The sequence below is a fragment of the Lutzomyia longipalpis genome, chromosome 3 (genome assembly GCF_024334085.1).
Source record: "Lutzomyia longipalpis isolate SR_M1_2022 chromosome 3, ASM2433408v1".
NCBI lineage: Eukaryota > Metazoa > Arthropoda > Insecta > Diptera > Psychodidae > Lutzomyia > Lutzomyia longipalpis.
Window position 1 is genome coordinate 15676007 of NC_074709.1, and position 27862 is coordinate 15703868.

At 34.2% G+C, this 27862-nt stretch overlaps 7 protein-coding genes and 1 long non-coding RNA gene across 20 annotated transcripts in view; 3 read left to right on the forward strand and 5 right to left on the reverse strand.

Annotated features, from left to right (window-relative positions):
- The first annotated feature begins 91 nt into the window (after positions 1–91).
- On the forward strand, positions 92–1964 carry LOC129793389 (G2/mitotic-specific cyclin-B-like). The gene is made up of 3 exons (XM_055833369.1): positions 92–247; positions 519–655; positions 732–1964. The coding sequence occupies exons 1-3, from the start codon at positions 212–214 to the stop codon at positions 1870–1872; spliced, it is 1314 nt and encodes a 437-aa protein (XP_055689344.1). The 5' UTR covers positions 92–211; the 3' UTR covers positions 1873–1964.
- Positions 1965–2005: 41 nt separating this feature from the next.
- LOC129793422 (partner of Y14 and mago) lies at positions 2006–4592 on the reverse strand. 2 transcript variants are annotated; one of them, XM_055833425.1, is made up of 3 exons: positions 4352–4592; positions 3954–4131; positions 2006–3789 (listed from the first exon to the last, which is right to left on the reverse strand). In XM_055833425.1, the coding sequence occupies exons 2-3, from the start codon at positions 3979–3981 to the stop codon at positions 3251–3253; spliced, it is 567 nt and encodes a 188-aa protein (XP_055689400.1). In that variant the 5' UTR covers positions 3982–4131; positions 4352–4592; the 3' UTR covers positions 2006–3250. The 2 variants fall into 2 exon arrangements, with proteins under 2 accessions (XP_055689400.1, XP_055689401.1); XM_055833426.1 differs by lacking the exon at positions 4352–4592 and adding an exon at positions 4236–4248 and having other exon boundaries at positions 3954–4105.
- Positions 4593–4968: 376 nt separating this feature from the next.
- On the reverse strand, positions 4969–7715 carry LOC129793385 (N-acetylgalactosamine kinase). Of its 3 annotated transcripts, none has more exons than XM_055833363.1 (5): positions 7611–7715; positions 7347–7496; positions 7100–7267; positions 5811–6450; positions 4969–5600 (listed from the first exon to the last, which is right to left on the reverse strand). In XM_055833363.1, exons 2-5 carry the CDS (start codon positions 7472–7474, stop codon positions 5142–5144), a joined length of 1395 nt encoding a protein of 464 aa, XP_055689338.1. In that variant the 5' UTR covers positions 7475–7496; positions 7611–7715; the 3' UTR covers positions 4969–5141. The 3 variants fall into 3 exon arrangements, with proteins under 3 accessions (XP_055689338.1, XP_055689337.1, XP_055689336.1); XM_055833362.1 differs by having other exon boundaries at positions 7574–7689; XM_055833361.1 differs by having other exon boundaries at positions 7560–7675.
- A 93-nt stretch (positions 7716–7808) lies between these two features.
- On the forward strand, positions 7809–22933 carry LOC129793417 (uncharacterized). Of its 2 annotated transcripts, none has more exons than XM_055833421.1 (3): positions 7809–7905; positions 22030–22547; positions 22616–22933. In XM_055833421.1, exons 2-3 carry the CDS (start codon positions 22065–22067, stop codon positions 22817–22819), a joined length of 687 nt encoding a protein of 228 aa, XP_055689396.1. In that variant the 5' UTR covers positions 7809–7905; positions 22030–22064; the 3' UTR covers positions 22820–22933. The 2 variants fall into 2 exon arrangements, with proteins under 2 accessions (XP_055689396.1, XP_055689395.1); XM_055833420.1 differs by lacking the exon at positions 7809–7905 and adding an exon at positions 17535–17763.
- On the forward strand, positions 8119–8657 carry LOC129793428 (uncharacterized). The gene is made up of 2 exons (XM_055833437.1): positions 8119–8228; positions 8285–8657. The coding sequence occupies exons 1-2, from the start codon at positions 8138–8140 to the stop codon at positions 8626–8628; spliced, it is 435 nt and encodes a 144-aa protein (XP_055689412.1). The 5' UTR covers positions 8119–8137; the 3' UTR covers positions 8629–8657.
- LOC129793391 (peptidoglycan-recognition protein LC-like) lies at positions 8629–16061 on the reverse strand. 6 transcript variants are annotated; one of them, XM_055833374.1, is made up of 4 exons: positions 14932–16061; positions 13718–13864; positions 12081–12235; positions 8629–9087 (listed from the first exon to the last, which is right to left on the reverse strand). In XM_055833374.1, the coding sequence occupies exons 1-4, from the start codon at positions 15410–15412 to the stop codon at positions 8704–8706; spliced, it is 1167 nt and encodes a 388-aa protein (XP_055689349.1). In that variant the 5' UTR covers positions 15413–16061; the 3' UTR covers positions 8629–8703. The 6 variants fall into 6 exon arrangements, with proteins under 6 accessions (XP_055689349.1, XP_055689347.1, XP_055689350.1 ...); XM_055833372.1 differs by having other exon boundaries at positions 13670–13864; positions 14932–16051; XM_055833375.1 differs by having other exon boundaries at positions 12081–12214; positions 14932–16037.
- LOC129793439 (uncharacterized) lies at positions 17706–21045 on the reverse strand. Its single transcript, XR_008750908.1, has 3 exons — positions 20580–21045; positions 18167–18312; positions 17706–18099 (listed from the first exon to the last, which is right to left on the reverse strand). It is a non-coding gene; the product is annotated as an uncharacterized LOC129793439 (long non-coding RNA).
- LOC129793348 (SCY1-like protein 2) overlaps positions 22816–27862 on the reverse strand; it is a 78373-nt gene continuing 73326 nt past the window's right edge. For all 4 annotated transcript variants that reach the window (XM_055833270.1, XM_055833272.1, XM_055833271.1 and 1 more), the window contains one exon: positions 22816–27675. In XM_055833270.1, the coding sequence (XP_055689245.1) occupies positions 27649–27675 (27 nt within the window). In that variant the 3' untranslated portion in view covers positions 22816–27648. The remainder of the gene's footprint in view (positions 27676–27862) is intronic.

A 27862-nucleotide genomic window follows, 5' to 3' on the forward strand; every position in this document is an offset into this window, starting at 1 on the left:
ATAAAATCCTAAATAAATTGAAAAATAATGTGGTTCGATCATAACAGTTGGATGGTTTTTTTTTCGACGAAATTTTAAACGGATTTAGACGAGCTACAAATCAACCAATCATCGTCCGTCATTTTGTTTGCTTCACCAACGGCCTTTTAAATCAGTTTGCTTGCGCTTGGTTTTATATTTTCTCGGATTTTCCACAATTTACACGTGAATTATGGCTACAAAAAATCGCTTAGGAAGCGTAAATGAGGTAAGTTATTGATTATTTATGGAATATTTGCTAAAAGTTTGGGGCAAATTATTGAAAAATTGAAGGCAAAAATTTTAATGTCGCTTCAAAAGAAATAATTTCTTGAGGCTTTTTTGAGGGCTTTCCCGTGAAGGTAGGAGCTCAGAATATTCGTGGATAAATAGAAAAGACTTTGAGAAAAGATTAGAAGCATTTAGGAAGGTTTTTTCATTGGGGATAAGTTCGGCGTGGTACCCGGGAATTAACGGTATTTTTTTTTGTTACCTCCCAGAATGAGGCAGATAAGGCCAACAGGAAGCTCTTGGTTAAGAATGAAGCAGCTCCAAGACCGACCAGACGCGCTGCTCTTGGGGAATTGAGCAATAGAGTCCTTCGGTCATCATCAACCTCACTAAAAGAGGCTCAAGGGTGAGTTTTAAATGCAAAAATTTCAAAATGTTTTTGGTATGAGTATTAAATGTTTTATTCTGGGGTTCTTTTGCAGGAAACTTCCGGACTTAAAGAATGTAAAACCACGTGTGAATACATTCTGGAAGAAGGAAGAACTTCCAGGGAAAATTCACAGGGCAATTGTAAAGCCTTCCGAAGCAAAGAAACTACCCGGAAGTACGACTAATTTGGCAATTGTTAAACCCTTTGTGGCAAAAAAGGTGCCAAACTTGGAAAAACCAGCTCCCTTGGCACAACCTGAGACTGACTTCCAAACTGAACGCTCTGCAGTAGAGGGATTTGCAACTGATGCATCTGAATGCCATTCAAATAATCTCCTGAGTGACGTGATTGACATCGATGCCGGTGATGAGGATAGTCTCATCCATATGACGGAATATGTGAAAGATATCTTCAGCTATCTCGTAGAACTGGAAAAGAAGTTCCCAATTGAGAAGGAATATATGGCAAAACATGAGGATCTCACACCACGTATGCGAAGTGTCCTTATAGATTGGATTAATGAGGTTCACTACCAATTCCACCTTGTTCCGGAGACGTACCACATGTGTGTGGCACTAATTGATCGATACCTTCAGCAACGCAAGAAGCTTTCACGCAAACTCCTTCAGCTTGTTGGGATTACTGCACTTCTTTTGGCCAGCAAATATGAAGAGGTCATGCCTCCGTCAATCTATGACTTTGTCCACATTGCCGACAATTCCTACACAGACCGTGAAGTGCGGCAGATGGAGATGAGTATGCTGCAGCGTATGGAGTTCAATCTCAGTCGTCCGCTGCCCATTCACTTCCTGCGACGCTTCAGCAAAGCAGCCAATGCTACGGAGAATATCCATGGAGCAGCAAAGTACTTCCTCGAGCTCATTTCCTTGGAGTACTCGATGGTTCATCTACGGCCATCTCTCATGGCAGCAGCCTCCATCTATCTGGCGCTTCGTCTTCTGCGTCCTACCGAAGATGACAGCAGCGTGTGGACAAACACACTGGAATACTATACAAACTACACCGAAGGGGAAGTCCTCAAAGTTGCCAAGGATGTTGCATTGCTTGTGATTGAGGCACCTGATTCACGATACAAGGCCGTCTTTTCAAAATACAAACACAAGAAATTGGGAGAAATATCTATTTTGCCGGAAATGAGCCAAGGCATCATCAAGACTATCATCAACAGCTAAATTCAAAGCGCCTCACAAAATTTTAGCGCATTTTTTCTCTTTAACTTTTCATTTAATATTTCACTCCCGTTTAATAAATGCTGACAATTTAATTTTCTTTCCCATCGAACTACTCTTCTATTGAGGAAAAATCTTTTTTAGTTTATTCTTATATCTTTATTAATCTATTTTTTTCGTACATCTTTTCCCTTCGGGTGGAGAATGCGCTCTAAAATCACATTCACGCTTCTCAGATTTTTTTCATATTTCATTCATTTATAAATCGCTTTCCTCAGCCACCAAAATTGATGTAGAACCTGCGCGTTTTAAGAACTTTTTCATCAAATATCCGAAAGGAAAATAAGATAAAATATTATTGAGGGATTCTACAGAGAAAAAAAGGAGTGGTGCACGTTCTAAACTGCCGTGTACATAAATTTTTGACAATTTTTTTCCTCACATTATTGTAGCTGTGTGTGAATTTGACTAATAAAAGAGTTACAAACAAAATTTGGCTTAAAATGTTTTTTGGAAAAACAATTCAGAAGGTTTGATTGATTTAATTGAATTTATTTGTCAAGACATTTTCTTCTTTTTGAGTCTCATCTAAATAGGTAAAAATTCAAGACTAAATAAAAAAAAATAGTGCAATCAAAAAAAAAATGAAATTTTAAAGCAATAAATTCACAGATTAAAAGAAGATCGCCTGATGAATTCTATACCTAATGTTTAAATTTAAAAATATTTTTCATGGTATAAAAACGAAGATTCTAAAACAGATGACTTGGTTCCTTGGCATTTAGAAATCTTCATACTTTCTTTTATTGAATTTTTATCAAAAAAACAAATGTATTTTGTAAATAAAAATATTTTTATGATTTTTTTTTCAGATTAAATGAAAAAATGCAACGATAGCTTAGAACGTGTTATATACTTTTATTGGTAGAAAATCATTTTTATTTTCCAATAGAAAACACAAAAAGAACCGAAAATTAAAATGTTAAACGGTGGCCTTCTGATACTTCTTCAAATGAGGAAGAAGTTTTTCAGTCAGAGTCACTAAAAGAATTTTATTACAAAAAATGGCTAAATTGAACATGCTATTAAAAGAAGTGTGACTACCTTGTGAAAATGATAAAACCTCCACAAGAAAATGCGCCAAGATGTTGGTAGGGAAATGCAGAGAGCGCACACGGAATTGAGCCGTGGGCAGGGTGTTTCATGGGGGGGGGGTTATAGTGTGGGGGTGTCTTGTCCCCATTTGTACCAAAATAATTCATAATAAAAAATAAACACGTAAACAGAGAAAACGATAAGATAACGATGGTCCACAGCCTGTTGCTGCTTCTACGTTCACTTGGAAGTCTCTACGTGGGGGCTTCTTTTATTATCTAGGCAACTATTGGATGGTACTCGCCTGTGCCTCCAACTGGGCAATTTCCCGTGTAATTTCCCCCTTGCGCGCCACTTTGTCAAGCTGATCTTTTTCGGGATTTTTTAGTTCACCGGACTTTAGTTTACTCTCAATTGATTCTATTTCCCGGATTTTCCGTCGCAATTTTTTCAACTTTTTGGCCGGATCCTGTTCCTGCATTTGCATGGCACCCAATTGGTCCGTGAGATCGTCAACTGTGCTACCACCCTGTGGGGATGCCTTGGGTGCTGCTTTCTTGGCATTCGTTGGGACTTTTTGTGGTTTTCCCTTAGCCCCGGCAGCCTTATTGAGTACCAGGAGTCCTGGGATATTTTGTTGCTTTTGCTCTTTTGCCTTCTGCGTCACAACGGGGCACATACCCACCGGTAAGAGAGGCTTCTTGGCAAAAATCTTTCCTTTACTCTCATACAGGGGAACCTCCTCCTGTGGCACGTACCCATCCTTTACCCGGCGCGCCTTTCGCCACGTACCATCCGGTCGTTGTGATGCAGGAATAAATTTTCCTGCAATGACAAATTACAATACAAAAGTCATACATTGAAAATATGGTTCTCCTAGGACAGCCACAAAGGGATAGTGAAAGTTCCAAGGAAAGTTTAGTTCAAAGGTAAAAAGGAAAACATAACCTCTCAGCTAAATGGTTTTATCGTCATTTCCCTTCACTCACCTTCGCTATCTTCAGAATATGTCGTCATCCTAATTAGCTGGACCTACACAACTTTACCGGAAGTGACTTTCAGGACTCCCTAGTGCTGCTTCTGCTTGTTTTTTGCACCAAAATTGTCCCTCAGCACTGACATAGTTTGTTTCTTCTATGCCCTTTTTGATGAAACATTTATGTTTCACTATACAGTAGAAGTCCACATTAAGGAACAATCGGATGTACTACTCTCGCGCATATTTTTTTAATACGCGAGAGTAGTACATCCGATTGTTCATTAATGTGGACTTCTATTATAGCTGAAGAGAGAATGAGACACTGCACGTCACTGATACTGTTTCACTCCCACGGAAGATTTTTCGCAATTTTCTCGTGTTTTTCGTCAAATTTCCCAGAGAAATGACCTTTTTTGTGACCAGGAAGTGACGTCGTGTCGATTGGCGTCCCCAGTTCAAAACACTCAAAATCCGCGCCAGAAAAAGTCGTGCAAATTCCGGAAAAAAATCCGGCGAGGTGCGCTCCCAAATTTTTACTGAACGTACTTTGAGCCCCCCTGAGGCACCCGCCAAATTTTGGAGCCCCAAAAATAAGTTTTTCCATGGAAAATTCATTTTTTTTAAATGTTTTTCCACACAACTTGCGCATGTAGTGGTAAATTCCACACGTTCCACACTCAACCACCACAAAACGCAGAGTGAGACGAAGATATTTTTCCTCATGCCATCTCGTAGAATCAAAATATCAACTACTAAACCTTTCAAAGTCAATAATACGTAGGCGACGTTTTAAAACCTTTTATTTTTCAAATTACTACCGCGTTTTTTTTTCGTTTTCGCGCCGGAAAACCCTCGATCATATTTTTTTTTCATTTTCAAGTCAGAAAATGATTTAAAAATTCTGGAAAATCTCTTAAAAAAAACTACTTCTAATTTTGGTGGTATTCACTGATTTTCTTGAGAAAGTATAGGTAGTAGAAGAATAGCAGTTTCGAAAGAGTTATTAACTACAGTAAAACAACGAATTTCTTTTATAACTTTATACATAGTATAGGCACACAAAAAATACAAGAAAATACAGAAAATAAAATAGGATATGTATGGTTTTTGTTGAAAAAACATGCATTTTGGGAAACTTAAATACGCATCCGCAAGACGCATTCAAGAATTCCAATCCCAATTTTTTTTATGTAAAAATTCAGTTGCAATCGTTGAGGTAAACCTCAGCACCTCGCTGTGAATTTGTAATAAAGACTAGATCATCAAAGTTTCGGTCCTCGGCTTCGGGTCGCTGCGCAAAGTATTTCTTCAGCTCACGCATTGCATTGTCGCACTGGTCAATTGAATCACAAAGGGCAACAATGCATCCTCCCCAGCCGGCTCCTGTGAGTCTTCCACTGGCCCCTGCTCGTCCCACAGCAGCTACAAGATCATTAAGATTTTGATGGGAACACTCATACTGGTGGCAAAGGCTTTCATGAGAGGCCTTCATGAGTTCACCCATTTTCTCAATGTCACCCACTTGGGCTGCTTGGCGGAATTTAGTAACCCTTCCTGCCTCTTGGAGTACATGAAGGGCTCGTTGACGAAGACGAAAGGACTCTGATAATCGCGTATTTGGAGTTAGCAGGCATTCTTCAAACTCCTGAGAGTCCACCTGTGATAAAAAAACTCGGTCAGATTTTTTCTTAATAAATAGATCAAATATCAATTTATTACCGCAAAAAATTTTAAATCGCAAAAAAATCTATATGTTAGGTAAATGTTAGACATTTTTAGAAAACCGAGAAAACCTAAACAATCTAAAACTTAAAAAATTTTAGATACTTTTTTTTTTCAGAAATTAACTAAAAAAATTAAAACTAACCTGAAACACAGAAAGCAGTTCACTGCGCATGTAAATCTCTTGACTAAGATACTCCTCAGTAAGAGTCTCCATTTCACTGAGCGAATACCCTAGAATATTTTGAAGATGTGAAAATTGCTGAATATCCTTCCAGTCCTCTCTTCCGACCACTTTAGCGAGAAGTCGACACCCGAGGCGACATTCAACAACGCGCTGATTAAAGTCAGATTTGGCAGCCTTATTAGCTTCGGTGAGACTATTGGCAATAAGGAAAAGCGTTTGAGGTGGCAGTGAGACCGATGTGGCTCGCAGAGGATCCCATTCAATATACTGAGCACATCCCTGACGTGCTAGGAATGCAATGGCTTGATCCATGCCACCACCCTGAGTACCGATGTGACGTTCACTGGTGGCAGAAATTGTAGCTAGTAGTTGCTTCTGTAATGGTTGCCCGTTGGCGTGCATTGTGGCGAGACATGCTGCACTTACAAGGGCACTAGAACTCGAGAGCCCGGATGCAGGCGGAATATTTCCACTGATAGCCACCATCAGACCTTTGAGTTTGCAGCCTCCATTTCTTTGAATTTCCTCTAAGGCTCCAAGAACGCCGCAGAGAAAATAATTGTGCCATTCTGGGCCCTTTCCTTCTGGTCGTTCAATTCTGGAAAATATTAAAATTGTTGGATTATTAATACATTCAGAATCACCAAATTCTAATTCTGGCGGTCCTACAATAACACTTTTAAAGACAATAACACTTCTAACACTTTTTCAAGGAAACGGCCAATTAGACGCCTTAGAAGACTATGAAGAGCATCAATAAATTGTGGCTTATCAAAATTGTCTAAAAGGCCAATGCGTTGTAATGTTTTTAGGGGCAAAACCATAGCAGAACTGTGAGATAAGATGACATAGTTTAAGGCACTTAGCCTTAAAGAAATAAATGATAGATCTCTTTGAGTTTCCTCTTGACAGAGTGCAGAGTAATCGAACTAAATTTTATTTAGTTGCTTCGTCGAATGTTGAAAAAAATTATTTTTAGTTATCTTTCATGAAACGTCACAATATTCTAACTTTTTAGCTTGATGTTTTCAACGATGATAATAATTATAATTATTGATTAATAAATGATTATAATTTTTAGTTGTTTTATTTGTCATTTAATCTCAATAAAACTTCATAAAAGAGCGCAATAATGTTGATTGTGCATTAATGAGCATTGAATACGCTTATCGACAAATAAAACGTGAAAGAATGAAATGAAAAGCCCAAGCGCAATAAGAGTGGCGAAATTATGTGTTAGAACTTACTTGAATGAGTCAATTGAGCATTTAAACGGCTTGTAGTTGTTTTGGGTATTTTTGAGCTGCAAAATCTTATTTTCTGTGGATGCTACGGCTAGGAGGATGTTCTTCTGGATGGCCATTGGGAGAACAGGATAGCCGCAGTAATCAATATGCTCGCCAATTATATTAACTCTGATGGAAAAAAAGTAAAAAAAAAATTGAAGGAATTCTCGGAAGTATAACAAGAATTACAAATTAATAGAGAATTTACCTTCCGGGAACTCTAACATAAAATTCTGGATCTTGATTAAATTCGTTAATGAAGAACGTTTTTATATTCTGAACATCCTCAGATACGATTGCTTGCCGAATTGGCACGAAGGCATAACTGTCTTCCATGCTTCAATTCTTTGAACCTTTCCTGCAATTAATTTAGTTCAATTCAATTACACACACGCTATTCTTGTGTATAGAATAAACAGACCACTCAATGTTTACTTTACTAAAATAAGTTGAGAACTGTGAGTGATAAGACCTGAATTTTGTGCGAACTCGACGAAAGATGGATCACTTCTGAAGTCTTTATCAATATTGCAGCTGTATTTCCTGGACAAACTCAAATAGCTCACTAAACTACAAAGAGCTAAAATTAATTCTCTCTCTTATCACACATTGTGGCTCCGCGGAGTAAACTGCTCTCGTGCGACGTCAGCAGAACTCGTGAAAAACTCACATCCGAGAAAAACGAATGCGCGACGACGCAGTGGAAAACGGAACGCCTGACACGGATTTCTCTAAAACGTTTTGTGGCATAGATTTGGATATTGAAAGTAAGTTGACCTTTTGAAATTGAGAAGTGTGGCCAATGACCTTGTCTCCCGTGGCATCTTTTTTCCCAAAAATCCCCACCTGCGTGGAAAATAAACAATTTGTGGCTTTACGTGAAAAGGTTTCACATCCCTGAACAGCTGATGACCTAGTGGCGCCACTAGCGGTCAACACTTCATTTTGTCATTTTAAAATTTTTTTCGCTGTTTTATTGTGAAAATTCCACAAAAAATCATGGAAAACGAGGGCAAATCTGAAGGAAATGTCGTGGAAAGTAATGTGCCGGATGTCAGAGGACGAAGAAGTTTATTTTCAGTGTTAAATGGTAATTATGCGGTGATTAACAGTAAAAAAAAATTAGTAACGCTCCCTTCTCTGCAGACGCCAATACCGGAAATTACTACTGGAAAAACGATGCCTATGAACAGTTGGTAAAAGGAGAGATGTCTGAATGGAATTATCTAGCCAAGGAAGGTGCATCAAAGTACATGAACTCCCAGGAAAATATAAAACTCGACAATACGGCAGTTCGAAAGAAAATTGCAGCACTCTCAATCGATCCGGAAGCCTTTCTTGCAGAGCAGAAAGAATTCGTAACAGCTGCTAAGGATTTCCTAAAACAGCACAAGAAACACCAGGAGAAAATTAGGCTCCTAACGGAAGTCACAAATTGCCTACTAGACGATGTTACTATACGCGCAATGGAAGAGCACAAATACATTTAATTAGATTAATAAAACCAATTTAATATTCATATGAAAATTATTTACAAATCTTTTTGAAAATTCTGGCCACATTCGTTACGATGGATCAGTGGAGTAGTGCGGCCATGTCTTGATAATGGCATACAGGGCAGCTCCGGGGCTTTCGCTAGGAATGAGCTGACGATGCCCATAGAGACGGTAGTCTTTGCTGAGCTTTCCTAGCTGAACACCCCACTCAATGAGCTTCTTGGCAGCCAGGAGTTGCCTTTCAGGTGGTGTTACCTTTACGAAAGTTCCAATAAAGGCAATACAAATGCTGTCAACGTTGAAACCCTTTGTGTGGGCTCCCACTTTGTCCCAGCCACGTCCCTCGTAGGCTGATCCGTCGCCACCCACAAGGAAGTTGTACCCGATATCATCCCAGCCACGGGATTCCAAGTGGAAAGTTTGAATAAATCGCACGCGATACACACAGCTTGCCTTTATAGTTGAAAAAAAAACATCATTTATTTAGTTTTTTTTTTGTAATATTAGCAGTAGAAACTAGAATTTGAAGTATTTTAATAATTTTTTTATCAATGCTAGCGATGCCAGTAGAAATCTTTCTTTTATTTGACTAGTCAACCCGAGCCCCCGATCTCGTGAGAGTCAATTCCATTAACCTCTAGGCCGCCAAGCGGGGTCGTTGAACGACCCCAGCCCTATATTTCGTGCTATAACTTAATAAATATAAAAGATACCATTCCCATCTTTTGGAAATAAGTTCTTTGGTTATCTGAGGAGGTTGTGTAAAAATTTCAGCTCAATCCGTCCACCACAAGAAAAGTTATTAAGGAAAATGTAGAAGAAGGGAATTCAAAAATTGGTGTAACGGCCATGCTGCGGAAAATTTCTTAGAATGAAGTTAGTCACATCATAAATCATATGGTTGAAGGGGGTTGAAGGGTTGTGTTTACTTTCTCACTTTACCATCTCAGTGTCAGAATTATCGCGAATAAGTAACATAAACAACATAAAACATAATTAGAAGCATATAAATGTGCAAAACAATAAAGAATATTCGAGAAATATTGCCATTTATCACGGTGCGGGAAGTGAGGGGAATGTGGGGAAGTAGTGAAAAAAAATAGCAGTTGCAGTCAACTTCGTGGCAAATTTCTCACGAAGAAAGTGTGAAAAAGGAGTGAAAAATGTTTTTCCCTAATATCTTCTTCTGCGTGTTTCCGGGTGGCGAATTTGTGATGCAAGGGGCAAGAGGACTATATAAGGAGTCTAAAGGTAGTGACCCGACAGTTCCCGGTTTTATAGTTTATGAGAAAATCGACTTCCTTCTTGGGGTCGTTCAACGACCCCACCTTGGCGCTCTAAGGAAGCTCCAAGGTCATGGCGGCCAGCAGGTTAACGCTGCAATAGGGCGCGTACAGTGGGACCCCAGTACAACGACCGCTTGGTTATACTACTCTCGCGCATTGAAAATAATGAGTGTAAAGAGTACATCCGAGTGGTCGTTGTACTGGGGTTCCACTGTATATTAGAGGGGGAAGGGGTTGAGTACTGGGGATAAATAGAAAACTATTTCAATATTTATATTTTTTAGAAAAAAGAACGCGTTATCTGACTTTTTTGAAGGTAAAGAAATTCTGTAAGGGCGCTATGCCACAAACAAACATACAAACTTTTCAGCTTTATTTATATTAAGATTAAGATAAGATGACAAAATAATATAAAATAGGTATGCCATACTGCTTCGTAATCTCTTGGTGCAATCCTTCACATAATTCTAGGAAAAGAGGTAAAATTGTTCACGTGCTAAAGAACAATACAAATAGTAGTTTTTCTTTCTGAATAAATTAAAAGCTGTGACTAAGCCATTAATTAAAATTATTCACGTTATTCACAGTCTTTATTTTATTCTAACTTTTCTCAATTTCTTTGCGCCCAATTATAGTAAATGTTATAATTTTCCAAAGAAAATGTAAATCTGTTAGAACCAACAATTTTGTAGTGAGAAAATTTTGTAAATGCTAATTTATCGTGATTCAAGAATCATTCACAAAAATAAATCCAATAGGAGATAATCTCTCAAAAAGAAGGAGGAAAATCAATGAATTCGTTAAATCATGATTCATCACCAGTTAAAAAACTGCAAGAGAATATATTGTTAAGTAGAATATGTATAATGGAAAATATAATATTCCAGGAACTCAAAATATCGCAAAAATGAAGATTAATTTCAACTAAGAAAAAAAAAAACAATGTATAAAATATTTTAAGATTTAATTGCAATTCTGTTTGATAAATAAAGTAAAACGAGGTAAATTGTCGCTTCGCTCCAATTTTCCTCGCCCCGCTTCGCGGGGGGTTTTGCGCTTCGCGCAAGTTTTAGAGAAAAAAAATTGTGATGATTTATACATTGATTGGAGCCACTCATCAACCCCAAAAAAATTGCAAAGAGAAGAAATCATTTTCATACAACATTTCCAGCGCCAAATTCAAAAATTCGCAAAAAATGCATGATGTAGATTTGTATAGCCGAACACGACTGATTACCAACAAACAGACCTTACTTTATTATATAGATGTGTAAAGATAAAAGAAAATCACACAGAAGAAATGGCTAGAGCAGCGGAAAAAAAGCCACGAATTAAATAATTATTAATAAAAAGTGCGATAAGGAAGTTAGGTATAAAATCTACTCGGGTCTATAAAACATGATACATTTTTTTGAGTAAATTCTCGGTTTACGTTGCGAAGGTCTTTCAATCTTTCACTTTCATTTGGAAATTTTTCATGAATTTTCATTTTTTTATTCATAAAGTAATTTTCAGGGAAGACACTGTGAATTGTAAAGGAAACTTTAGCAGTAGGTATATCTAAAATTTTCATTTCATTCTTAATGCGCTTAATTTTTTATTATTATTATTATTATTTATTAATTAATTAATATTGATTTTTAATTCACAAACTTTAATCAATTTTTGTTGTTTTGTAGTTAGATTTCTGAAATATTTTGTCTGCTTGTTGTAAATGAAACGTTTGGGCTGATCATGATGAAATTCGGCATGAAGATAGAGGAAGCAAATACGAGTTGTATGCGGTATATGGAACACACTTTGTAATCAAAATCGGATTTCTAGAACCTTAGATTACCTTAGCATGCCAACTTTAAATGGCAACATCTCGAGAAAGACGCAATAATTTTTTTTGTTTGAAAGATATTGTAATCAGCTATAATATAATAAAATTTGAAGAAAATGCATATTGTGGTTTTCGAGATATTCATAAAAAATAATCGAAAAATTTGTTTTAAGGTTTTTTTTTAAAAGATTTTTTATATGCGCTTGAGTTGATCAAAGTCGGTCAATGTAGTTTTTGAAGGGTCAGATAGCGGATATAATTTAAATGCAATTTGATCACACGTGATTGTGGGCTCGGGTTTACTATAAATTAAGAAACTGTCAAAATAAACTCACTTGAGTTTCACAATCTTCAGTAGCTGTGTGGGCGATGATCACACGATGCGCAGGTAGGCTGAGGTTGACTAATTCCTCACTCGGTGGCTGCGCAATCCATTCACTACGTGAAACAAGTCTCAAAGTTGTGTTCCCTGCAGGTAGCAAATCATCCCCTAAATTTAAAATCTAGTGTTACTGTCGGAAATATATATATTTTTTTAAAGTTCTTTAAATATTTAATTACAAGGAAAATTCCTTCAGTCAAAAAAATCTCTAGTTAATCTCGTGTGCTAAAGATCATAAAAAGTGCATAAGAATTCAAAAAGAATTGAAATTACATACATATACCTAATGAAATGGGTGTATGTATTGATAAAGACATTTATTAACATCATTGAAAAAATCTGTTATTTTTGGTTTAGGAAACAAAATTTTAATTTTATAAATAATCAAGTATTCTCGTATGTGTTAATGTGTACACGTATCATTCATACTTTCTGTGTAAATGATTCCCAAATTAATAATATTTAAGCATTCATTGAGAGCTTTAAATCAATGTTGTTTAGAGGAAAATAATTCCAATATGTAGGTACTTGTTCCCTTTGTTTAAATTCATCATACTGCTCATAAAGCCAGAGCCTTACCCATTATACCATCAAATCTATCTTCTATCTCTTCTTTTCTTCTCTATATAATAAAGAAAGGTCTGTTTGTTTGAGATCGTTATTCCTTCTTTTCTATACAAATCTATACCATTTGACCGATCGCAATGAAATTTGGTACAGAGGCTCCTTATATCAGACGGTATCGGATGGCCGTATGTATTTCCCCCTCAAGCCCCCCTTCATGTAACCTCCGTATAAATCTCACGTAGTTTGAAAATGATTTCGTTTAGAATTGATCTGGGGCTCCAATATATCCATAAATGTTCTTTTAGGGTCCCCTAAAAATACCTAATTTTTATCAATATCGATCGTCCATTAAATCTATTTTCCATCACAATTTTTTTTCTTCAGCTCAACAAACCCCTGTGCTTCGCTTCAATTTACCTCGTCTTTAATAAGAATTTGCTTTTAATAAAGACACCTATACTTTGAATTTCATATCAGAACTTTTTTCAAAATGATTCTACGCTTTAGAATTCATAATAGGAATGCCTTCCGCAGGAGGATTGCATACCCTAAATATTTTAATATTCCAGCCGTTTTCGGTCAGAGAAAGGGATTAAATTAAAAAAAAATTCCACCCCAATTTGAAAGTTCATTTAGTGAATTTCTTTTAATCTCTATTTCACTACCGCATTCGACTTTTAAATACTATGAAAAATGTGAAAAATTGTCAAGATTCGGTTAATATTCTAAAAATTTTCTTATGTAGGTACATACTATTATTTTGTTTACGGAATTATTAAATTATACCTCACAAAGCTTCATTTTTTTAAAAGGACATGCCATCCACCGCCCTTCCGTAACAATTAAGTGAAAATAGTAAAAAAAAACCCTATAAGAACCAGTATGAGAAGGAAAATTTTTTTTCTACTCCAGGAAGAAGAAACATAGATTAGAGGATTTGTAAGTAAATTTTTTGTTGCTGCATAGCAGTGATACCTATTGTGGATTGGATTGGAATATTTTTCCTATAATCATCTCCATCACCTGCTTTTGACATCTCTCCTGCTGTTGTGAAGAAAATAATAAGGCTAATTAACCCAATGAGGGCAAAAATGAATGTCACACCCACAAGAATCCACGTTCTGTATTCGAGGAATTTTTTCTTGTACTCAAACTGCGTTGTGTTGTCCACTGCAAAAAAGACAGGCGAATGATTAAAAGAAAATTCTCTTCAAGGGGTTCATTTTTCTCATTATTTTCTATAGCACTTTTACTTTAAATAAAAAATGGCGTTGTTTGAATATAAAATGCTTTCAATTTCCTCATTATTTCTTAATAAAAATTCTAAAATAAGTGACTATAATACCTACTTTTTAATGTCTTGAAAGAAAAAAATTGTAAAGTCAGTTATAATAAATTACTAAAATACTTTATAATCACGTTTAAATATAATTGTTGTTTACACCACGAACAATTACTATGAAATGAACTAAATTGTCGCAAAGAATTTTGTAACAAATTTTTTTCTTTTAATTTAAAAATTATGTCAAAAAATTCCCACACAATGGGGATATCAAGTATAAAGATTGATAATATTTTCTTTTTCTTCATAAACCGGAAATTATATAGCATTAAATTGTTTGTACACAAATATGAAGAATGAAACACTTAAAGTTTGATTAAGTAAATAACTTCAAAGCAATGAAGGAAATTAAAAAAAAAATTATTTATTTTTTGAACATTGATTTTCTACACATTTTTAAGTTTTCGCGTTAATACAACAAAGTGCAAGTCCACAATAACGAACAATCGGTTATACTACTCTTGCGTATTAAATACGAGGTAAATTGCCGCTTCGCGGTAAAAACCTCGCCCCGCTTCGCGGTTTGTTGCGCTTCGCGCAAATTTTAGAAAAGGAAAAAATTATGATGAAACATGCACTTAACAATATCAAAAAAAAATTGTAAAGAGAAGAATCTTATATGTAGCAGCTTTGGCAGAAAATTAATAGGTATATGTACATATTTCTTTTTAAAACTAAATACTATTAAAAATAATTATAGTAATAAAACTTGATAAAAAATGATAATCAAAGAGATTTGAACTGACGTCCTTCATTCAAATGATATAAACAATTAAAAATTTGAAATATTACTAGTAAAAAAACTATCTTTTTAATAATTTAAAAAGAAATATCCAGAATAAAAATACGTAATTTAGGAAAGAAGTTTTTTTAGGGAAAATTGTTAGGAGCTTACCGTTTATAGATCGGCTACTTCCTTCATAACCAGGATTATCCTGACCTTGCGGTTGTCGTGGCTCTCCTTCTTTGATAAATTGTTTAATAGTCACAGGACCATTGATGAAGGTCTTATTACCAAATGTGATATCAGAAGAGTTTGAAACGGCTACTGTTTCAATTGTGGGTGGCCGATCGGGGGCTTTCTGCAGTTGCTGCTGATCATCAATGACCAGTAGTCCATTGGCTCCAATTCTATTCACCTGATTCATAGCCCCCATGGCATAGGAACGTCCTCGCTCACCTAGTTCGGGCTTCTCTGCCATCTCTTGGTACTCCTCACTACTGTCTGATGCAATACTGGATGCATCATCGTCGATGGATTCGATAGAGATGTCGTGGCTTTTGGTACTACCAGCATCATCTGGCGCTATGGTGTCCTTTCGTGTGTCCTGGGTACTACTATTGGGTGACATTGTGGTGTACTCCGTTACTAACATCTTCTTCACATTTTGCTCCACTTTTGTGATAATCTTTCGCTTTGTCAGAGCATGGACTTGGTGATAGCACTAGAGCACTTGTTGCTCATATCAATGTGAAGATAATAATAAAAAAGAAATGAGATGCGTCTGAACACAATTTGCACTCTTTTCATGCAATAATGGTCTCAAAATATCCTTCAGCACTTTATTTTTTTTTGCAAGAATTCAATTTCAATGTTCAAGTAAAAAACTGTCCATCAGAACTTTGCATATTTTTTAAATGTATTTTTGTCGCCTCTTTTTCCGGTTGTGAGCTTTTCTGTGGCACTACAAAGCAGAGAATCAACAGAGTAAATAGAGTCAATAATTCGTCACTGTTTTCCAAGGTTGGGCCGTCACGAAAATAATAAGCTCTTCGGAATATTTTTTTGTACTACTAAAAAATTAAAAATCAATGCAAAAATTTTCTTCAGAGTTAATCCTGTGAAGTTAATTTTCAAGCACTTTTCACGGTTACAACCAACAAACAAAGGCGGGGATACCCTTAGATAATAGGAAAGAATGATTCCCGTAACAACTGCGCCGGAGGAATCTTGACGAGAGACACAAATACACTGAGTAGCTCAGAGTATTCAACATACTCAGACTGATCTAGCTAGAGTGGGAAGCAACAGTGCCACCTCGACTAGGGAACATCAAGTAGGGGGGGAGGAAGTCATTATACTTCATACATTCTAAAAGCGAAAAAGTGCATTAATCTTCCAACTCAATATTGTGAAAATGTTCGCCATATGCACAATTGTCGCTCGTTTATCAGTTTATCCTCAATGTGAATTCTATTTCCTCTCTGCTTGCATTGATACTTATCAACCATTGATAAGACTTTTATTGTATGAACTCTTACTATTTGCACAATGATCTCTTCAACATTCACAGCGTGTATACCTATGTCTCTGGATATGTTTTTCAAAGCGATTTAACCTGTCTGTGTTCTCTATATGGGGAAAGTCCCGTTCTCATTTCTTAAGTGGTACACAAATCCATAGAAATTCTACTGATTGCCACTTGAATTAGTTTATATGTATTAATAAACATCGAATAAATTGAACTTAATTTAACATTACCTTTTATCATACAAAACATTTTAATTTAATTGTACACAAGAAATATTTGCAGATTATTCCTCATCTGTATTAATTTTTTTGAAGGAATATCGAACACTGAAAGATTATACGATTATACTGAAAATAAAATAGATTGTAATAAATCGGTTGTTTAGATATGTACGTAACTATATGTTTTAAATTTATCTTCGTTGGTTTTTGTGATACACATCAGAATACATCTGGTCAGATATTGTTAGTTTTGAGATTTATCATTGTCATAAAATTAAAAATATTTTCAAACAATTTATCTTGAAAAAATAATATAATTTAGGTATACTTAAGAAAAAATTATTTCTAGTTTTTTATGTATGTATTAACAACTTTTTTTTTTCATTGTTCTACTTCTTTTTTCTAATAGTTATAGAACTAGACTCTAATAGTTTTATATTATCTTTTTTAGAAAATAAATAGAAAAATTAATAGTTTTTACTGAGTGGTTAATAACTTCAAGCAGACTGTTTATTGACTTACACTTTTTTTTACTCTGACTCACCACTACATAGTAGGTGGAGCTTTAGTGCAAAGTTTATTTGAATAAAATATAAAGTCATCCTGTGTACTTCATATTAGTTTTTTTGAGATTCTTTTCAGTCATTTCCCAGTCTTACCAAAAATGTTAAAGTTTTTTTTAAGATCGTTACAAAATTTAAAACAAATTAATTATTAAAGAATGAAAAAATTATATTAAAAGAGCTCAAAACATGTGCAAATTATGCCATCAAATTAGATTAAATATTTCCTAAATTATTTGAAATGGATGATCATATTAAGATGAGTTATTACTGGTGATCCATGTAGTGTATGTAGCATGACGTTGGATTTTGCGGGAAAACCAGTTGATGTTTGCGCTGATCTCTGCTCATGTGTTAAGTGAGTTTGCTGGAATTTGTAAATGAATATTTTATATACATAAATGAAAATAAAATGCCGAAATACATATACGCAGCAGGGGCAACAGGTTCACAGTGGAGTGCCTTCACTATCTCTTACACCGTCACAATATTGGTTGGTGTTTACTTTTTTTCTATCCCACAAAGTACCACAAGAAATAAAGTGTATAAATTGATTAGAAGTGGACGCATTACTCTTGAAATTATCCAGAAGCGAAACAATGATTTTTGGAGTGAAATCCTCTGGACAAAGACTTTTTTTTATATATAAACTCATCTTTATTTCCTTACCCATCTTAAGTAATATAAAAAGGTGAATGTGGTTACATGGGTATAGGTTTTAAGTGTATTTATAAAAAAGAGCTGCAAACAGTTAGAGGTCACAGGAAGCTGTTTCCCATTCAAATATACATATATCACGATAAAGTTCCTTTTTCGAAGAATATAATGATGCTAATTGATGGCAATTAATGTATGTGGTATGGAGGAAAGTCTCTCAAGGAGTTTTCCTTTCATCGTGTGGGAATTTCCGTTTCTTGGAGAAATCGCTGGAAGACGTAGGTGAGACCAAGAGCACATCCCAACAGTACAAGAAGAATAAGTGAAATATAGGGGAGATTCTGAGATTTGACGTGACTGCTACTCGGAACTGTGTGTGAAATACGTTAATCAATTAGCTACTTAATTATACGTGCAAAATTCCACCATCATCTCACCTGACACAGCACTTGAAGAATATTTCGAGGACGTGTCCACGGGAGTTGGATGTGTGTGATTTGCATTAACATTCAGACCAGATCGACGACGATTGTCAGATTCTCGCCGATGTACCTTTAGTAGTAGCTTCATCTTTGTCCTTGTTCTGCAAATAATCGATGCTTTGTTGAATTTTTATTTTTCTTTCTCTTAAAATTTTATTTTAAATATTTTCATATCATTGAGGAATTTTGAACTTCACCGACTGAAAACTCTCAATGCACTGACCAGATGCGTACCTACGTATAAATGCAAAGAAATGACCCACAATAGTTACCCAAATATTTGAAATTACTGCAGAGATTTCGTGCGTCAGAGAAATAATCATTATTTCTGTTGAAAATAGTGAGAAATATGTCACAAACAAATCTGTCGATGTTCTTTTTTGTAACAAGAGATGAATAGTCATTTACAGAAGAATGTTAAGGCAAGTGTAATGGAAGTGTAGCGGAAGTAATGGGGATCATCTTTAGATTTTAGTAGTATCTTAATAATAAAGCTGACAAGTTTATCTGTCTGTCTGTGGCACATGAACTCCTACAAAACGGCCGGGATCTTGATGAAATTTGGTATGGGGGTAGCGGGGGGGGCGGTCAATACGAGTTGCAAGCGCTATGTGGGATTCCGCCCCAGCCCCTCTTTAAAGCGCCCTCACTGAAAAATTGATTTTTTGTCCCATTTTCTACCTGCTAAAGGGTCAGATAACGGAATTACTTAGTTTTAATGCGCGAGAAGTGTACATCCCATTGTTCTTACATGTGGACCTGCACTGTACGTCACCCTATTATCTTTATCTATATAATAAAGAAAGGTCTCTCTAAAATATGGTGTCTGTTCAGCTATGCATTTCTACACCGTTGGTCCGATCGCGATGAAATTTGGTACAGAGACTACTGATAACAGGCGGTTTTTACCAACGGCATTCATTTTCCCCCCAGAGCCCCCCTTCACATAGCCCCCATATAAAAATCACGCTTTTTTGACTACTTTTTGAATTCGGCGCCATAAATGTTGTGTGAAATTCACTTTTTCCCTTTGCAATATCTGTTGAAGGTTTTTGCATGGCCCATCTATATAATAAAGAAAGGTCTCTCTAAAATATGGTGTCTGTTCAGCTATGCATTTCTACACCGTTGGTCCGATCGTGATGAAATTTGGTACAGAGACTACTGATACCAGACGGTTTTTACCAACGAATAAATCTTCCATTAAATATATTTCAATTCATCACAATTCCTTTCTCCCTCTAAAATTTGCGCGAAGCGCAAGAATTCCCCGCGAAGCGGGGCGAGGTAAATTGGAGCGAAGCGACAATTTACCTCGTCTATATAATAAAGAAAGGTCTCTCTAAAATATCGTGTCTGTTCAGCTATGCATTTCTACACCGTTTGTCCGATCGTGATGAAATTTGGTACAGAGACTACTGATGCCAGGCGGTTTTTACCAACGAATAAATCTTCCATTAAATCTATTTCAATTCATCACAAATCTTTTCTCTTTTAAAAATTTGCGCAAAGCGCAAGAAATCCCCGCGAAGCGGGGCGAGGTAAATTGGAGCGAAGCGACAATTTATCTCGTATACTTATATACCTTTAAATTGAATTTGCTCACACGTGATTGGGGGCACGGGTTGATTAGTGCACTATATTTAACACCTGAAGCGTTATACCTATGCATGCAGCACTATAATTTATTGAAACCCCGACAAAAAATCTTAAATGCCAACAATAAATGAATGGTTTTATATAAATTTTTAAGAGTTATCCTATGAAGATTTGGAAACAAAGCTACTGCTATTGCCAAAAAAAGGAAGCATAAAAAATGTATAAAAAATATATTAGGTACTAGTCAATCCGAGCCCCCAATCACACATGTGAGCAAACTCCATTTTAAGCTATAAAAGGGGTGCGTATATTAGTAGGGGGATGCACAATACGGTACTCCGAAAAAGATTTTAAATAAAAAATCCCGTTATCTGACCAGGTAGAAAAAAAATGGGAAAAATCAATTTTTCCGTTGGGGCGCTATAAAGTGGGGTTGGGTGGTATTCCATATAGCGCTTGCAACTCGTATTGACCCCACCAAATTTCTTCAAGATCATCCCAGCCGTTTCGGAGAAGTTAATTTGCCACAGACAGACAAACTTTTCAGCTTTATATATAAAGATGTTTTGGGCTTTTTGCGGGCGCGCGATTAAACTTAGCGACTACATGTAACTAATCAGCACAATACAAATTGCTTCAATCCGGTGATTCATGCGCGTTTAATAGAAGAACTGTGAGAGATTTGACTTTTTTTCCGTGACACGGACGTAAGAAATTTTTTTAGGGTAAGGGAAATTGTGGCACTATGTACTCGCTAATTCTTGCATACCTGTTTCACGTGCTTGTCCCACTCTTCTCTGCCACAATTCCACACACCGCACTTATTTGCCAAAGAATTTCTGTGAGTGAGTGTGCTGCCTGTGTGAGCAAACACCTCAGACGTGCTGAAACGCAACTGGATGAGAAGAATATCTGACACTGAGGTGATGCCACAGCACGTCGACTGATTGGGGCGCTCGCACGGTTGAATGGGAAGAAGTGCACAATACTACCGCCGCCGGCTCTGTAGCCCGGATAATTTGCAGTGGGTGTTGCTTTTGTGTTAAAAAAGACTTGCAATATTGACACCAAACGTGGCCAACAGGCAAACAAAGCTCAAGTTAAAAGCATAATAATATAGCTCAACATTGCAAAACACCGAGATTCTATGTGGAATTAATTAATTAGTAGCAGTGCCTTCAATTCGTGCATCGAATGGTTTTCTTTTCCATCACTCTCTCTCTCTCCCTCTCTCCTTTCGTTCGCTCTTGTTGGCTTCTCCGTGTGAACTCCATGGTTAATTTATCAGGAATTAAGTGCACTATATATGATTAAAAAATAAATTTAATTTTGATAATTTTTTTGTGTTACAAAATCTCTAGACTTTTTAAACTAACGCAATGAAAATGTTTCGTCCACTCGAAACATAATGCTTTATGTAATACCTATGCGTTATAAGTGTGGTGAGCATGAATTATGTAGTACCACAAAAATTCTAAATGTGCCTTTTAGAATAATCGAAAGAACTTGATTTTTCTTTTACAGTTTTCCTTTGCACATAAAGTTTTTCGAGTAGATGTTGCAAAGTATATAATTTTCGTGTGTTAAATAAATATGAAAAATAAGTGATGTAATTTACCGTAAATTAAAGTACTATGTGTATTTTTTTGTAAAATAATAGAAATAAAGCCTGAGGGATCCAATACAACATTGTTGAAATGTTTTTTTTTTATTATTTTCTGCCCATAAAAAAAAAATAAACGGACGTCAAAGCTTTCCCATCCATGTTCTAATAAAACTTTCCGTGTTAAAAACAAATCTGCAGCAATACAGCATACAGCAGAAGAACTTTGCTTTCACCTTTTTTTTATCTGGAACACCCGCGTTGCGCATTTTTTCATGCTATTTTTAGCGCGCCACTGTTGCTCTTTTGTGCTCTCTTGGTATAAACACAGTGGAGACGCCCGGTATCTTCCTTACTTACTTTTTGAGCCACATGGGTCGCCACTACGGCTTGTCTGGCTGTCGTGATTTTATATAGTTAAGTTCTTACATTTTATTTATTAATTATGAAACAAAAGAAAATAAATTAGGATATTTAAAAAAAAATACTCTCACAAAAATCTATCCTGTCTCCTCAAAAAATATTAAATTAAATCATTTATAAAACCATTAAATAAACAAAAAATAAATAAATTCTACAAAAAGCATAAAAAATTAATAAAAAAATCTTTTTCCAGATTGATTTAATTAATTTTTATAAAAAAAAAAATTAATGGAGAAAAAAGAGAAGAAGAGAAGACGTGCAAGAGTCCAGAGATCCTTGTCAGATGTGGAAAAAATCCTAGATCAGAGGTACATGCAGAAAAAGCTGTTGCATGTTCTTCAATCTACAAATTGCAGCAAAACCTGCTTCAATGATCTCAAAAAGCGCAGTGCAGAGAAATTCAAAGAAGCTTCAACTGTGGTGGCGAAGAATGTTCAGGAGAAAGTCGTAGAAGTGACTAAAAGCCCAATTGTGGCGATTTTAGATGCCTATGCGAAGCGTGCAACAGCCGAAGCGGGTAAGGAAGCTTGCAATTTTGAGCTTCCAATAATCCTTAAGGGGCTACATGAAATCTATCCATTGCCTGAAATGCAGGAACAGACGCCACTCGATGTGAGGAACCTTTACTTATATCTACACTATTTGAGTATGGGTAGGCCACCTCCTCAACTCGATGAAGGCTCCCATGTTGTCCTCCGAGAGGCCTATGAGGTGACTGTTAAAAAACTTTTAATGAGGAGTTGTGATTTTTGAATATTGATTTGCAATTTTTTTTTCAGGAATTAATAGAGGAAGTCAATTCTGATGCATCAACAGAAATTGTTCAGCAATTGGCTGATATGATAAAGAATTCACAGTCAGTGGAGAAAGCCCCCAGTGAGGAGGATCAGGAAAAAGTGCAGAAAATGCCAGATTTTAGTGATTTAGGCTTCAATTTCTTCAAATTACCACCGGAAATGCTCCTAAAATCCAAAGACAATTGAGAGAGTTTTCATTTATCTTATTTTCCAATAGACTTTTACATTGTTTCTTTGAATTTAATTTACAATTATTAATCTTAAAATCGAACAATAGAGATCGAATAATTCTTTTACTAATTTTTTTTTCACACAGTTCTTATTTGACAAAAATATTTTCTCTTAATTTTTTTTGCTTCACAATTTTTTTTCACGTGTTAGGATTTCCCCATATTTTCAACAAATATTTAACTTTAATAAGTCGCGTAAGTTTCCCTTATTTAGACAGGATTATTTGTGTTTGTGTGTTGTATTGATTTTCATTGCCTATAAGATAATTATTAGGTATATCCAAAAAATGTACATTTGGTGTGTACTATAAGACTTAGCTTAAATGGTAAGAAGATATCATATAAAGACTATAAAGACTTGAGATGTACAAATACGCATTTTATTTTTTTTAAGGTTTACAGCATTATTTGGTTTTTCATTCTATTTAGTATAAGAGTAGTCAGTCGAGAGAATCTTTGCGCGTATCCGGCAAAAAAGTCAGTGAAGATAACGTGGTTTTAATTCTTATAATCTCCTTTGCTTTATTTCCTTCTTATACAATTTATAGTTATATCTCTTTCTTTTTTTAAACAGTAAGTACATAATATATTTTTGACTATTTCTAAGATATCTCCTTAATATAATAAAAATGTGTTAGGAGTAGTTCACAACGACAGAGCGAACGATTAATAGAAAAAAAAAATATTAAGAAAAGAGGAGAGAAAAAGTGATTGTGTATCCTCAATTTGAACAGCATTTTTATAAAGATTTCTAATGAAGAAAACTATACATCTGCAAAACCGTAGGGGCGGTTTTATAATATATTTATATTATATTTACAAACCTACGTGCATCAGCTGAGTTCTCGGTTGCAAATTTCAAATGAGATCTCGGCTCCGATTGTGCAGCGCTACGTTTCAGATTGTCGTTGGGCATTCCTATCTATCTAATGTTAACATGCTCTTGAGCTCTAAAAACCACTTAAATTAATATATTTTTACTTATTTTTTTATAAGTTATACTATCTTTTTAATTTAACTGCAGATTGTTCCTTACAATTCTTGTATCTCATTACTTTTTACATTGAGCAACAGACAACAGAGTTTTTTTTTCATTTCAAATCCCCATCATTGGGGTATACAGAATCATGCCAAAAAATTGGCTGCAGTTAATGAAATTAAGAAAAAAGTGAGAACGGAAAATTTTAAATTTTTTTTATATAGGTAGAGAGAGGTCATGAATTAATAGAATATGTAATTATTTAAGTAAATTATGTTCTAGTTTTTAATGTAGGTATATTTTTGTTCATTTTAAATATGAAACTAGAAAATTAAGAATCAAATTTTGAATTCAAAATACTTCCATACCATGTAGTTGATAATATCTCTATGATTTCGCATTATTATACCTAAATCGAATATTGAAAGTTTCTTTAAATGTCTTGTTAAAATTCTCTCTCTTAAAATTGCAACACAATTAAAACTAATTTCTGTGTTTAATTAATTACAAGGGAATCTTAATTCGTAGTTTTAAATGGTTTATTAAAGTAAAAATTTCCAGAAAGATGAAATTCAAAGAAATACGTTAACCATGTGAACTTTTAGAATGTCCAGACACCCAAACCTTCTATTCCTGGTTATGCCAATGCAAGTCTCTAAATTATTCCCATTCTGCATTAAGAATAATTGAAAAAATATATGTATAATCCTATCTTCTAATCTTAAGATTAAGGATTTGGACGACTTTTTTTTGTTAATCGGGATAAAATGTACAGTTGAAGGCGAAAAAGATATGAAAATTGTGTTTTATACACTAAAATTTATCAAATAGAATAAGTGAAAAAGTTCATTATTATATTATACAATTTTTTTAATTACCATTTTGAGTTATAATGTGTTATGGAGCATTTTGCTAAAATCTTACAGGAGAGCTAGTGTGTATAAAAAAGACAAGAGAATGTTATAATTTCATAGCGATGGGCGTGAAAAGTTTTTAGTGAAAATTATGTAGTGTAATATGAATATGAAGTTTGTAAAAGTTACTTTATGCCTCACTGAGAATATTTTCACTTAAAAACATCATTCGATTGTCAATTTAGAGGGGATTTTCTTACAATGAAAATTGTATTTTACTTTTTTTTAATATATAAATAGACTTTGATTAATGCACAAATTGACATTGATTGTTTTATTTCTTTCTTTGAGTTATTAATCGATAGTATTACATGTTTTTTTTATTTCTCAAGTTTCTTTTTTAGAACTTACTCTTGTAAACAACGAGATATTTTTTTTTTTGATTTATACGCCTTTTGATGTCAATGTACACTTTCTTCTTTTCTTCTTCTTTAAGATTTGTGAATTATATTTTGTGTTGTTTTATTATTTTTTTTGAAAATTTTATTTTTTTAAAGATTTCTTTAAAGATTTATTTTAGAATCCTGTCCATTGTCCGTTTAAAATACTATTTTTGTATTTATTTTTGGTTTTATATATGAACTTTTGCTGAAAACCTTCAATGGTTCTTTTGGATGTTATCTCCATATTTTATCTAATTTGATTGTATCTATACACACGATAGTAAATTTTACAATTATAGTTTCTTTTATAATTCAGGAATAAGTCCACAAATTTGCGTGGTTTTTTATTCATGCATCCTACGCAATTTATCAGTTAAATTTCAAGTACTTTTCTTACTCTCTTTCTTTCATTAAGATGAGTGGCAGCTCTAATTAATTTGAAAAATAAAAAAAAAACAAAGATTTTATCTTCATGTGGTAAATCAATATTATATATATTTTTCTCACTATATATATAAATTGATATGATTTACTTTTCAAAATTACCTACTATCCACGGCCAGCGTGGGGCTCTATATAAGGTTTTCTTTTCCTTTTTAAGGGGAACCAGCCCTCATTTCCTCTTTAAATTGTTCTCTCTGTTTTATATTTCTATAATTACTAGATTTTTTTTCAAAAAGTCTTTTATACAATTTTCTTCAAAATATATATTCTCTGCTTTTTGAAAACACTGTAACAATTAATAGAATTTGTTTTTTTCTGAAATATATTTTATGGGTTATTATTAGTTTTTCTAAAAATGTGTACACACTGAGTTATAATTTTTTAAAGTTATTTTTCACATTTAGTTTTTTCCATCATTGGTTTTAATAAATTTCATCTTGTTGGAACATTGAATAGGAACAAAGGGAGATATTTTGTAACACGTTTCTAATATTTATTAATTTTTTTTTTATATTTGTATAATTACCAGAATTTCCTCCGAAAAAGGATATAAGATTTGAAAATGATTTTTTACAACATTCATATAAAATTTCTGATATAAAAAAAAATATTTTGATATTGAAAATGAAAGGAAAATGAATAAAATGATGGAAAGAAAAAAAATGAATAAAATGAAATTCTGGTATTTTAGTTGTCACAATCAGATTAAAAATTTTTTGTTTTATTTTCGGAGCGACTATAAAAGATTTGTGAATAAAAAACTAAGGCTTGGAATAACATGTAAATAAGTTAGTCCGATAACGAATGTTGACCGGTGAGAATCCACTTTAACCGTTTAATTGTTAATATTTCTGATAGGTGTATCTCTTAGACTGGTTTAACTGTTCAAACTCAAATATGTAAATCGGTAGGAAATGTTTTTGACCGATTAAGACGTCAAACAATTTTTGGCTTACTTTTAATTTTTATTGGGCAATCCAAAAATGTTAATCGGTAAGAAACAGTGTTGATTGGTTAATCCGACGAATTTAGATTCTTTCAATATTATTTCCGGTTTAATTATTAAATCGATAATTGAAAAACAATTCCAAGCTCTAATTAAAACTGGAAAATTTAAGCAATAGTAGGGAGCGGTGAAAGAGGTACAATTAAAGTAAATGGGAGAAAAAATGCGCAATGGATGCAATTTTTACGAGATTCAGTGAAATGAAGTAATGAAAATTAAAAAGAAAGAAACATTTTTTAAAAAAAATTTTTGATTGTTGCAATAACAAAAGGTTTGGAAAAAAATAAATAATTTTTATTGCTTTTAAAGAGAACAATATTTAAGAAAAAATAATAATAAAGTTAAAATAAAATAATAAATTTAAAATAGAAAATAAGGTTTGTATTGTATTATTCTAAACACAAAAAACATTATCACCTGTCAACTAAAATTGAGTTTTCATAGTTAGTCTTTTTATAGACACGTTAGTTCTTACTTCAATTTTATTTATCCCTTTTGTGAATGAAAATAGGAAATTATATTCTTTTCTGTAGATTGAAAACATTTCTTCTTCTCTAGTTTTCACCACAAAATGCATTTTTTTATTTATTAGTTTCCTATTGAACTCACCTTTATCCTACAATTTTAAAATGATTTTTTTCTTTCTATTTTCTCTGTGTCTAAATATGGATTTTTTAAATTATTTTTTTTTCTTTGTATTCATTTTCTTATGGAGGGAGACAATAATTTTTGTGGGGAAAAAAGTGAAACAAAGTGTTGCAAAAAATAATTTGAAAGAAAAAGAAAACACAGAGAATCTATTTTTTTAATTATTATAAGTATTACCACACTTAAAGTATTTATTTTTCTTTGTTTTTCTTTCTTTAAATATTTGTTCGTTAAATTTAGGGAGGACAGAGCTAAATATCTGTTTTTACCCTGTCCGAACCAACCACAATTTTGGGGCATTTTTGTGGCGCGTCGGCATCTCAAATTGCATGATTCGTGATAACCGTGATAAGCGCTCAGTGTGTGATCGTATGAGTGTTCACATGTTCACGAAGGGGATGGGAAAACTTTTTATGTTCGACCGGAGAACAGCTGGTACTGCAAAATTAAAATAGGAAAAATCACTTGGTTAGGTGACGCGACGCAAAAAATTTTCATTTCTTCTTTTCGCTTTAAAATATTTTTTCTAACTTTCTTACACGATAGACTTTTTTGTGCAAGTATAAGAAAATATGAAAATTTTCTGCATTTTATTATTTTTTTTTTAGTTTTTCTGTAAACCACC